This window comes from Gallus gallus, chromosome 1 (genome assembly GCF_016699485.2).
Source record: "Gallus gallus isolate bGalGal1 chromosome 1, bGalGal1.mat.broiler.GRCg7b, whole genome shotgun sequence".
Taxonomy (NCBI): Eukaryota; Metazoa; Chordata; class Aves; order Galliformes; family Phasianidae; genus Gallus; species Gallus gallus.
The window spans coordinates 174,125,979-174,139,175 of record NC_052532.1 but is presented as its reverse complement, the minus strand read 5'-3'; the positions used below and the strand labels follow the sequence as shown (position 1 = coordinate 174,139,175).

At 44.1% G+C, this 13,197-nt stretch overlaps 1 protein-coding gene across 1 annotated transcript in view; it reads left to right on the top strand.

The window, feature by feature from the left end:
• Positions 1–4,782: 4,782 nt before the first annotated feature.
• Positions 4,783–13,197, top strand: part of KL (klotho) — a 47,428-nt gene continuing 39,013 nt past the window's right edge. The window contains exon 1 of the mRNA XM_417105.8: positions 4,783–5,582. Within this exon, the coding sequence (XP_417105.3) occupies positions 4,818–5,582 (765 nt within the window). The 5' untranslated portion in view covers positions 4,783–4,817. The remainder of the gene's footprint in view (positions 5,583–13,197) is intronic.

The window sequence follows — 13,197 nt, the reverse complement described above, 5'->3', positions numbered from 1 at the left end:
TGCCTCACCACTCATCATAAAAAACTTTTTGTTTATATCCAATCATAGAATCACAGAATGGCTTTGGTTGGAAGAGACCTCAAAGATCATCAAATTCTAATTTCCCTGCCACGGGGAGGGTTGCCAACTCCTAGATCAAGTACTAGATCAAGTTGCCCAGGGCCCCATCCAACCCGGCCTTAAACACCTCCAGGGACCAGACCATCCACAACCTCTCTGGGCAGCCTGTTCCAGCACCTCACCGCTCTCTCAGTGAAGAGCTTCCCCTTGACACCTAATCTAAATATCCCCTCCTTTAGTTCAAAACCATTTCCCCTTATCCTATCACTATCTGCCCTTACAAAAACTTCATTTCCCTCATGTTCATAAACTTCTGTATTTTGGAAGGCCGCAATGAGGTCTTCTCTTTTCCATGCTGAACAAGACCAGTTCCTTCAGCCTGTCTTCATAGGAAAGGTGCTCCAGCCCTTGGACCATCTCCATGGCCCACCTCTGGACCTTTCCCAAAAGCTCCACATCTTTCCTGTGTTGAGGGCCCCAGACCTGGATGCAGTACTCCGGATGGGACCTCACAAGGGCAGAATAAGGGGGGACAATCACTCCTCTCACCTTGCTTCTTCCCCTCTTCTGATGAACCCAGAATACCATTGGCCTTCTGGGCGGCAAGTGCACACTGCTGGCTTGTGTTCAGTTTTTCATCAACCAGGACACCAACGTCCTTCTCTGCAGGGCTGCTCTTGAGGACTTCTTCACCCGGTTTGAATACATATCTGGGATTAACTCGATCCAAGAGCAAAATCTTGCACTTTGCTTTGTTGAACCGCATTATATCCAATCTGATGCAATTTGCTGATTACTGCTATAACAGAGGTGGATTTGACATCTTCCCAGGTATTCCCATGCTAGTTCATTATACTAGCAGGGGTGTTTTGGACCTGACAACACTATGTTTCTAATTTCACTACAGTCTCTTGCTGTCTTAAAAGTCCTTCAGAATGTACTGTGAATGCATACAATTGGTGGGATAAAGAGAGGAAGAAGGAATAGCTATGGAAGATACATTTTTTCAAGCAAGTTGAACTTGCACCTTTCTTTGAGTGAACTGAGGAAGAGCTTATTTGCCTGGTAGGCTGAGATGTTCTGTCAGTGATGAAGAAGGTAAATCTAGAATGCTATTACACAGCTTTCCACTGGGAACAACTATTCATCAGCAAGTGGAAGTAAAATGTGATGGGAATTAGAACGGTTATGTGGTGACGGAAGCAGTAGGGAAAATGCACAAATCTAATTCAGAGGGTAATTTTTTTATGCAGTTTCCCCAATGGACAGTGAGTTTTGTGCCTTGAGAAATGCTGAGGCTGTAAATCTATTACACAAGTCTATTTTCAACTGAATGCATGCTTGTATGTGTTTGGAAATAGCCTTGTCAACAGAGAAGGGGCATTAAAACAGAAGATGGCTGTTCCAGGCACCAAGACTTCTTGTTCTGCCACAGTGAGGAGCACAGATACTACCAGTATAAGGCTGCAGAGTTCTCCTGCAGAGATTTTCAGATGAGAAAGGGATTTGCTGCTTTGAGACGATGCCTGATGTGACTTCGGGGAAAACTGTCAAATGAATCCAAAGCAATAATAGAGCTATTTTACCTAAAAATGTCAGTATTGGAGAAGGTTCAGCCTCTTTGGGATAGAAAGAGCAATGCCTGGTCAGAACACTGTCGGATTTGATTGCATGTCCTGCCTGCACAGCTGGCAGAGAATTCCTCAGCACAGCCTGAATGAAAATTATACTGACACCTACAGTGTCCATTATATATATTATCAAAAGTTGAACCCTCACTAATCAGCAGTACAAAGAAGGCTGGAAGGTAACAAATCCCAGCCTTCCAACCTGAGACAGATTGGCAGTGTGCTGGCTCAGCAGCACGGATGCAATGGAGACATGCTTTGAACTCAAGGAGCAGGGGAGAGGGAATTCCAGGTATCTACAAGTGCTTGGCTGACCTTTCTGCATGGTTAGTATTGCACAGGATTTGTCAGAGTGGAAAAAATACATATTGGACCAGAGCAATGGGTGACTGTGCTGTTCTGAAACATGAAATCAAGCTTTCTCTGTAGGAAAACAAAACAAAACCAAACAAACCTCTAAGCAACTAGAGGCCACAGTGCACATTTTTTGATATTTATATTAGAAAAAAAGAGAAGGGAAGGGAAGGGAAGGGAAGGGAAGGGAAGGGAAGGGAAGGGAAGGGAAGGGAAGGGAAGGGAAGGGAAGGGAAGGGAAGGGAAGGGAAGGGAAGGGAAGGGAAGGGAAGTGAAGGGAAGGGAAGGGAAGGGAAGGGAAGGGAAGGGAAGGGAAGGGAAGGGAAGGGAAGGGAAGGGAAGGGAAGGGAAGGGAAGGGAAGGGGAAGAGGAAGAGGAAGAGGGTAGCTTTCATGTGACAGATGTACAGGGATGAAGCAATGAGTTAGGAACTCTAGGCCAGATTTCAGCCCTCAAAAGTAAGCTTCTTACTCTGGCAGCACAGTCCCTGCAGCTCCTTGGACAGCTTTCATGAAGACGCCCACTCCAGAAGCTGACTAAGATCTCAGCCAGGCTGACTCATACCAACACCATGAAGATTTTTCTTTCCTTTGACTGTAGAGACAAATTCCTCATGAAAGTTCTTCACTTAAGTGTCTAACTGTAACTGATCTGTGTTTTGGTTAATAATTAGCAAATGTATCTAGATTTAGTTTAAAATCTCTTGTGACACCGGATACCCGCTGAAGATTTTTCCCTTAAGTGTCAGCAGTGGACTTGGTATCAATAATGTGCATAGACTAGGATATTTTTGAGACATGTCTTTATGTCCCATTTTTCAAAATGCTCAGGCAGTGAGCTCCAGCAAAGGCAGCACACTGCCAGTGAAATTGGGTCAGTAGCGGAATAGGGCTCTTCACCCTTTGCACAGGAAGGACCACAGCAATAGAGTCAGAGAATCAAAATCATTAAGGCTGGAGAAGACCTCTAAGATCATCTAGTCCAACCATCCGTCTGCCACCAATACTGCCTACTAACCATGGCCCTCAGTGCCACATCTCCACATTTCTTAAGCACCCCCAGGAACAGTGACTCTACCACCTCCCTGGATGCCTGTTCCGATGCCTCACCTCTCTTTCAGCTAAGTTTTCCTAATATCCAACCAATGCCACTGTGCACCCAACGACTGACCTCCAGCTTCTGCAAGTAACCACTGTGTGATGCTGACAACATTTTCTGTTGCTGCAGCTGGAGTTCAAGTTATCACTTTGCCCGTAATCAAACATTAATAGCTTGTCAGACTATAGCAAACTCATAGCAGCTGATGCTCAGCCCTCCACTTGCCTGCTCCCACACCACAACCTTCCTCCCTTTAGGAAGGACTGGCAGTGGTCCCCCATTCAGACCTTTACCTGCCTAGAGTGGGAACAAATTAATCACCATTAATAGAAACAGACAAAACAAGAAAAAGGCTCTGCCTGGACCTGGGTGGTGCAAAAACCCATCGTATGCACTGGAGGAAACCTTCAGCAACTTGCAAGAGGCATTTCAATCCATCAGCTCATTACTAGTGATTACCTGTAATTTTACCTCGAGGGCATCTATTTTCTAAAAATAAAATGAAATGCTCTTAATGCCTTCATTCTTTAGTTAAGCAATAACTTTATCTCTTGGGAACATCTCTCTAACAACCTGTCTAATTGGTGTTTTATTCTGAGGTGTCCCAACTTGTGTTAGAGTTCACACAACCAAGTACTGAGTTTTTGCAATGTGTTGAGGCAGTTCTTGCCCAGGTTTTGTCGTCTGAAGCAGACATGAGCAGCAACCCGAGACCTGTCTTTAGAATGAGGTCCTTGCTTCATGCCCACACGGACAGTTAGAAAGCGTAACCAAATAATCAGACTGAAATGTACATCTTGATTTGTTTCCTCTGGATAAAGACCTGCGAGGCACTTCTCATTGGAAATTGTTCTGTGTTCGGTAAGCAGCCAGACGTACCAACCTCCAGCTCCAGAAAGGAGAAGGCGATACGGCTGCGAGGTGCCGGTCAGTGAATTACCAGGGGTGTCAGGTCCTTGGTCACCGAGTCTCCCTTTGGTTATTATTATAAGTGATCACAATGGCGATATCTCTTGACACAGTGCCACGAAGAAACCACCAGGTGAAGGAAAAAAAAAAAAAAAAAAAAGCATAAAAGCAGCAGCCATCAGCACAGCACCTTCATTTCCTCGCGTTTTCCCCTTGAGAGGTGCTCCCTCCCCTCGGGGCTCGGGGATACCGCGGCTCCCCCGACGGCGAGGGGCGGAAGAATGCGGCGTCGGGGCCCTCGGGGGCTCCTTGGGAAAGCAGTTTGGGTCCCCTGAGGGACGGGAGGCGAACGGAGCAGCAGCAAAAGGACGGAGGGAAGGAGAGCGGCTCCGAAACGGCATCCAGGTGCGGGCTCCTGGCTTCCCGCAGGGAACCGGGGGGCTGCAGGGCGGCTCCCGCTGCGATCTTCGCCCCGAGGGGCCGGGGTGACGGAGGCGACCCCGAAGGGCAGAGGGCAGCCGGCTCCGTTCCACCGCCCCGCAGCCGCCCGCCCCGTCTCAGCCCGGGTCCCGCCCCCGAGGCAGCCCTACTCCCCGCGGGAGCCGCTCCGCTCCCCTCGCCGGCCGGGAAGGATGCGGGCGGCAGCTCCGAGGTAATTATTAATGGCCGTGCCCACCGGGGCGGGGGGGGAAGGAGAGAGGTGAGGATAAAAGGGGGCGGCGGGGGGCTGGGAGGAGTGAACTGCCGTCGTGGAGCCCCGCCGGGAGCATGGCCCCGCCGCCGCCGCCGGTGCTGCCAGTGCTGCCGGTGCTTTTGGTGCTGTTGGGGCTCGGGCGGCCTCTACTTGGGGCACCGGGGCAGGGCGCGGGCACCTGGGCCCGCTTTGCCCACCTTCCGTACCCACAGGACCAGCTCTTCCTCCACGACACGTTCCCCGACGGCTTCCTCTGGGGCGCGGGCAGCGCTGCCTATCAGACGGAGGGCGGCTGGCGGCAGGGTGGCAAAGGGGCCTCCATCTGGGACACCTTCACTCACCGACCCACCACCCCAGCAGGGTCCATCCTGCCAGGTCCAACAGGAGGTGATGTGGCCAGCGACAGCTACAACAACATCTTCCGTGACATCGAGGGGCTGCGGCACCTTGGGGTCTCCCACTATCGCTTCTCGCTGGCCTGGACTCGACTGATGCCCAATGGCACAGCACCCGTCAATCCCGTTGGGTTGGCCCACTATAGCCAAGTCCTGAGCCGCCTGCAGGAGCTGGGCATAGAGCCCATTGTCACTCTCTACCACTGGGACCTGCCACAGGGCTTGCAGGATGCCTTCGGCGGCTGGGCCAGCCCTGTCCTGCCCAACCTCTTCCACGACTACGCTGAGCTCTGCTTCCGGCATTTTGGTGGACAGGTCCGCTACTGGTTGACCATGGACAACCCTTATGTGGTGGCCTGGCATGGATATGGCACTGGGCGGCTGCCACCCGGCGTGCAGGGCGGCCCAAGCCTGGGCTACCGCGCGGCACACCACTTGCTGCAGGTAAACGGTGGGTGGCCCTGGAACAGGTGGTGGGAAGGGGCCTTTTCTTCCCACTGGAGGAGCTGTGGTGGCTCCTCAGCCCATGGATTGTGTCAGCAGGAAGGGTGCCCACAGCCTTCCCCATTGCATGAATCAATTTGCTGGGCAGCAGCTGGATTGGAAACTAAATCAAAGTGGAATGACGGCTGGGGCTCAATGTGCCCCCTGCTCCCTGGTGGTAGGCAGGTATAAAACATACGATTCATAAACTGGAGATACGAGCTTTCTATTTGCCGTTATCTTAAGGTATTGACAAGATAAAGTGACAGAGAGGTTGTGGATGCCCCATCCCTGGAGGTGTTCAAGGCTGGGTTGAATGGGGTCCTGGGCAACCTGATCTCGTTCAAGGGGTTGGCAGCCTTGCCCATGGCAGGGGGGTGGTATTGATCTTTGAGCTCCCTTCCACCCCAAGCCATTCTATGATTCTATGACGGAGAGTTGAAATGTTCTCTGTATGCCACAGAAATATTTAGTTCTGCCCTCCATTTGGGCTATTGGGCTATTGGGGATGGGTGAGATGCATTCAGCTGTGCCAGTTCAGCACTGGCTTGTAGTTACTGTGGAAATACTCAACACAGCTACAGAAGGAATTTAAGCGCTTGATTAAAAAAAATCTTACTGAGTTAGTGGAGACAGTAGAAGTAGCTGAAATGTCATACTGAAGGATGCTCTTGACAAAATTCAGGCTTTTTTGACAATGTAAATAATTTTTGGGAAAAAAAGGAATCTCTACTCATCAGCTAGTTTTGTCAGTGGCATAAATACTTTGCTATAAATATTTTTTATACCGAGTATATAATATAACTGTAATTTGTACTGGAGGCGTTTGTGGATTCTTGGGGAGAATTAAGCAAAATTGTGTACAAATCTTTTCACTGGCAGGGTAAAGGACTGCTAGACTCCTGTCTGTGTAGCAGGAGTGATGTGGCCCCCAAGGCACGGTCTGTCCTACCTTGGTGCATGTTTACATTCTCTGCTAACATTCTTCTGCTTAACATGGCTTACCCGCAGCAGTTGTGTCGTAGAGTATCATACGTGAGATGAGAACTTCAAGAAAACATCCAACACTTCTTACTCATCTTTTAGCCACTTTCCTGCATTGCCTTTGCATTGTTTGAGGTATACATATTTTAAGACAAAGTATAGGTGGGGAGGATGTGGGCACGATATCAGGCGGCACTGAAATTCCTGGTCCAGAAACCTTTGCATTCTCAACAGCCCTTAGGGTGCACCTGGCCAAGTTTGTGCTGTGATAGTTCAGTTCATTGAACTAAGTGAGTAAATTAATAAAGCTATTCCTAAACTTCAGTACTTGCAGCATTAGCCACAAGTTTTGCAGCAGGGCTGCATCACCTCACATTTTTGTGCTTTTTACAGAGTCGCTGCACTGCTGTTGGTGCGCTGTTTGGTACGCTTTGCATAGTTACTCTGAAGGCAGTGGGGCTCCACACAAGGGTAAGGGCTGTTGGCTTGGTGCGTGGGGTGCAGAGCCTTGGGGGCTGAAGCTCTGTGTCTCTCTCCCTACAGATGACATACAACAGACATCATTATAGCTGCAAATGTGAGCGCTCAGGTTGTCAGAAGGAAGATTACCTTGGAATCATTACTTCAAGGGTGTTAGGCTTGCTGAGATAGAGTTTTAATGTTGTCTGTCACTTTATTTTTATTTTTTCTGAAGTGCTGTGCAAAATGAGTAGGTAATGAGGCAGTTCATATTCTGTGTAGTTCTCCCCTCTACCCATTGTTCTGTTTGTAGCTTCAGACTCAAATTAACACAGGCCTTGGAGAACAGACAAATAACTGCCACGTCTGCCCTTGGCTTTTCCATAGTGCTGTCTGTTTTAAGTATTGATATCCCACATCACTGCAGTATCTGAGTCTTTCATAATCTGAAGCATTTGGTTGTTTTCGTAAAAACACTATGAAGAAGGAAAGTGCCTTTTCTATTTACCAAAGGAGAAACCGAGGGACAAGCTTGTCGAGGCACTGTAGAAAGTACAGTTAAACCAGGAAAGTTTACCAATAATTGGTGTAGCAACAGAATCTCAGCATTTGTTTTCTCCTAATCTCCATCATTCAGCTTGTTCACTATTGGTGAACATTTCTTTTTATGCAACAGCATAAGGCAGTAAGGTATCATTGTATTTTCCATGTTTCACAAATGAGGGACTAAAACACAGATGCAATTAAGACCAAAAGTGTCCACTGATTGTTAGTGTCCTTTTTCTCCTGTGTGATTGTTTTTTTTTATTATTGGTCAGTTACGTTTTCAGCTCTTCTACATGTATGAACTTAAAATCTCAGATCATTCCTGGAGACGGAAAGGGATGTGGTGCTCATGGAGAAGAGCTCCCATCCGTGACCTCTCCAGGTTGGAGTCTTCAGCAGAGGCAGAGACAGATTCTTAAGGACAGAAGAGTTACCAGTTCTGGCACTGCAGTCCTCTTCTTCCTTTCTACATTACCCAGCCTTATTCATATTAGACCTTTTTTACCATGCAAACAATGAGATAGGAAGCTGCGGAGTGTTGTTTCTTTGAATACGCAGCCTGATGTCTGTAGAGAAAACATATGTAATCTTGTAATGACTGACAAAATGATACCACACATGGTAAAAGCATTGAATTACATTTCCATGTGCAAATTAAATTTTCCTTTTTAACCATAATTGTTGCATGATTGACTTTACAATTTGAATATGGTCTTTAATGGATGCAGGGAGGTGTGTATAGTTTTGTGGGTGACTTTGGTCAGTTATTCTCAGGAGCTGATACAGCCTTGGTTTGTATAAGAACAGTAGTTATTAGTCTATTTCTTCATCACATAGCTTGGAGGGTGTGCACTGTGCTACTGGGAGATCCAGTTCTTACGGCCCCATCAGTAGAGAAGAGATTGTGTCATCCCTCACAATAATACCATTTCAGGATCCCAAACTTTTGCTGCTTTTGTCTTACATTACCTGAATCATCCAGTCCCAGGTTTCTTCCTAATTCATTTTCCTTCTCTGTGCTGTTCTTGTTTCTTTTCTTCCTGCAAAATTAAGCTTGCAGAATGTTTGCCTTTTAAAAGGTAAAACACATCTTCATAAATGCTTTGTTCTCAGCAAATGAGCAGACTAACTCTCAACATGACATTTTTTTCCTTATTTATAATAAGTTTTAAATGTCTTCTTTCTGCATTTATTCAGACTGAAGACCCTCAGGAATGGAAAACTTAATAGCTGAAGAAAGCTGAAGTCTACTAATTTGTTTTACAGGACACTAATTAAGAGACTAAATAATTTCCTTTAAATTCTTGAAAATTTGGCAGATATGAATGTGGAGTTTGGGCTCTCTCTTTTTGAATGAGTTATCTATTATCTGAATAAATAATGAAATAAGGCTCTGATTCAATTCAGGTTGTTCAATTCAGGGTTGCTGAAAACAGGGCGATGAAGTTCGATCTCATTAATGATGTTTAAGTTTGGCTTGAATGGATTTTATTCTGTTGTCCTGCACTTTTTAATTACCTTTCATTTTTCCACCACTGTGACATATCAGACTCTGAATGGACAGACACTTTTCATAAAGACTAAATAATAATCATTTAAAAACACACATTGGAAAAAAACAGTTTAAGGATGCATCCATAGTTGTTTGTTCAGGGATGTCAATCATTATTTGTTGAAAACGTCACCCTTTGATAGTATTTCCATTGACACTTGTGTTACTTTTGACATGCACTTCAAGCCTGCTAAGAAACAGAGGAAGCTATACATATTTATTCACAAGATAAATTGGGTGGATCAAGTACAGGTCATAAAGGTTGGCATTCTCTTTGAGTCAACAGCCCGAAAATGTCATGCCAGAAATCTGTCATGTACCTGATGCATCTCTTGTTGATAGAGATCACTGTCTTACGTTCTGTTTTTTGCAAATGCATTTTTTTCATTACTAGTTCACACTGTATTGTCTGAGTTGGACACACTTGGATTTACTCAATACAAACAGCATTTGCAGAAACAGAAGAAAACAGAAGAACACTTTGTTTCCCCAAAGAAGTGAGTGGAACTGCTGCTTGGAAACCAGTCACGTAGCAACAGAGTACTGATTTTCCTTCCCTTCCAAAACAAAGGGTAAGTACACTTTAGTTGACCTTCAGTTTTAAACCTAATAAGGTGTCAATAATTGCAGCACAGGAGAATGGTCTTTTCTTGCTGCATGTTGTTTCTTTCAGCATTCAGACAGCCATCAAACTTTCACTCAGTGCAAGTGGAATGACTTTGGATTTTCCTGGAAGTAACATGGCTCATTGTAGTTGTAAAAGAACATACAGTTGTTTGTTCTTTTTTTTTTTTTTTTCTTAGAAAGAATTAAAAATGATTCGAAGCAATAGTATTTTTCTTCCCGTCCTTACTGTCGTATGAGTTAATTCAAAGAACAAAAACCAGATTGGTTCTGTTTCCAGTTCTGAATTTCAGTCTTTTTTCCAACTGGGTAGTATAAATATAGTTGTAAATAATTCACTGCAGTAATGATTATGCTAATCACCAAGCATTTGAATTAAGTAGTTTTCAAATGCTAGAGATGACAAACAACTACAGTCAAACCATGCAGGAAATTTAAATGCAGTTTTATGTGCAAGTAGCTAGGAATGTTTATGCTGTGTTTGCAAATTATATCAACAGCTGAAAGTTGACATACCTTCCTGAAGCTTTAGTCATCAAAAGAAAAAAATAAATTGAGTTTCATTTTCAAATGTGGTAAACAGGAGTTTGGTCTTTCACTGATGCTCGTGTTATTAAAATTTCCCCCAAAGATAGAGTATATAACTTTCCCCTTGCCATTTCTACCTGATAACATATGCATTTGCTAAAGGAATGTGTTTTAAAATATTCTACTATAATAAAAACTGGTTTGTTATCTTTGAAGAGTGCCTTGATGCTTAATTATAGAAATATCAGGACTACTTGGAGAATAAGGTATTGTCAAGGAAAAGTAAGACCGGGCTCCCTCAGGCGTATACATTCTGTAACATAAAAAACTTTTTCAGAGACTAAAGAAAATGTTCTTAAAACTCAACAGACAGGACCTAGGAAAGCTGTGAATCTTTGTATTTAATTCTATAGACAAGCCCAAATCTGTGTCTTTACATCTCATTTTAAGTGCCACGTGCCTGAGCATTAATTGTTACAACAGCAGTTGCTGGAGGTACCAAGGTGATATTTCTGGTTCCTATCCAAGGTAATTTAGTATGCTTCCTTTTTAAATACCATGCTTTTCATATACGATCAAAGTTTTTGCTTAACATATTGGGCAGGGCTCTGCTCTGTGCCAGAAAGATAATGAGTACTGATTAACAACAGCTTGATATAGATAAGGGCACTTAGGTAGGCAAAAAGAAATATCACATCTCACGGAGTTTCATTGGGTACATAAGCTTAAAGCTGTCCACTCCTTGATACCCTTTTTATTTCCCATTAATAAGGCCCCAGAAAATCAATATATTCTTGGTTCTTTCTTTTCAACTTCTTTCCACAGTTAGAAGAGATCCTGTGTTTCTTATAGTTTTGAGGGATCTGAAGTGAAGTGTATGGGAGGAGGACTGTCACCATCTGTTCCTTCATGTGACAAACTTCTCTACTTTCCACTTCATCTCCTATGAAAGGTTTCCAGTACTGAAAGTAGTTAGTTGATGAACACGCTTCCTGCACATACTTTGGGATATTGTTGGGACCTGGAAAATAAAGCCTACCCTCAATTTTTGCAGAATTAGATGTGTGTTTTGATTTGAGAGAGCTGGCCATTTTTTAGTCTCCCACCTTTTTGTCTTGCCTGAAGGCAAGGAGCTCCTACTGCTCTCCTCATGATAGGTCAAGTAAAATAAGCCCCTATTCAGCAACTGTCAGCGGGTGAAACAGTTCTTTCTGGTTCAAATGACTTCTCCTGTAAGGATGAAATTCTTTCTGGCTGCTTCACTCATCACGTGCCCATCTTCTGGAGGGTCAAATTCTGATCTCTCTTGCTTTGGTAAACACAATTGAGCAATTACCTTAGCATCATTCCTCACATTTATTAACTCTTTCTTTGAGTAACAGCATCTCCCTCTTAGTCTACTCTGAGGAATAAAATATTTGTATCCCTCATCTTTTACTATTACTTCAACTAGACATGAATTCAGGTAGTGAATACATCTATATATCTGATAATACCACTTCCAAGCAGCAGCTATAAGGACAATAAATTGAGAGCAGTGTAGCATGTGGTGATTTGGAGACGCTGCGTTGGTGACTAAGGTACTCGTCACCACTGACAGATGCCCAATCAGTCCATAAGCATCATCAGTGCTTGGTTCTGTCCCCTCTCAGCTCCTTGTGCCCCCTCAGCTCCTTGCTGGCAGAGCAGTGTGAGGAGCTGAAAAGTCTTTGACTGTGTGTACACATTGCTCTACAACTAAAACATGGGTGTGTTAGCAACATTGTTCTCATCCTAAATCTAAAACATGGCATCATACCAGCCACTATGAAGAAAATTAGCTCTACCTCAGCCAAAACCAGGACAATAAGGTTATAGAAAATATCTCAGAGTGTTTTGGAAATTACTGAAATAAATATTGGACAGATATCTGAGTGAGAAGGTGACCCAAGGAATATGGCCATGAATATGAACATGAAAGAAAAGACTGCCTTCTGGAAGAGAAATAGAACTGAACTTCTGCATGTGAAAGAAAATGTGCCAGCGGAAGCAGAAGGTGGGTTGTCAAGAAAGAAAAGTAAGTGGCTAAGCACAAGAGGAGAGATATGTGTTGTCCATAGTCAGGGACTGGAGCTTTCAGAAAAGTGGGATGAGTAGGAGACAAATGATTATAAGGATGCAGAAGAATTATATTCACACTAGTGTTCTCTCTAAATACTCCTATGTATAATAAATATCAACGAGAGGAAGAAAATATAGATTTAAAAGGATAAATATTCCACACCAGTAAAATGAGATTATCTATTGACATTGGTAGCCTGTGGAGAACACTGAGAAGGTGTTGGAGGTCTTTGTGTCTGTAATGGCTTTTCATTGTTAATGGTAGAGCAGTTTGAGAAGAGTCACTTCTGATGCATTTCTTGTCAGTGGAGGTGACAGGACTTGTATAAACCTGTATTGTATATCTACATATCTCTTTGCTTGCAAATTCATAGCAGAATGATACATGACACTGTTTGAACCCTGGAAATGTAATTCAGTGGAAGAAAAATTGTAATACGATGTATATCAACAGTGAATACAGTTAGTTTAGGATATTGGTGATAGCAACTTCTGGCTTGCTGTAACAGCTTCAATACTATTCTGAGAGCACAAAACACTCACAGAAATCCCGGCCTTCTCTAGTGCATTTGTGGTATACTGCCCTGGAGATTTGGCAGAGAAGGTCCTTCTAGAAGCCTCCTGGGGTAAGAAGAACAAAGCAATTGAAGAGTCTCTGAGCTTGGCCACAGTTAAGCATATTTGTGTTGCTTCCTTTGTATATATGTTTAGTCTGGGAAGAAAATAGTGTTCTCTGTCATGAAAACCTACTAAAGTTTAAAGTTCAGTTTTGTTTGGATTCTG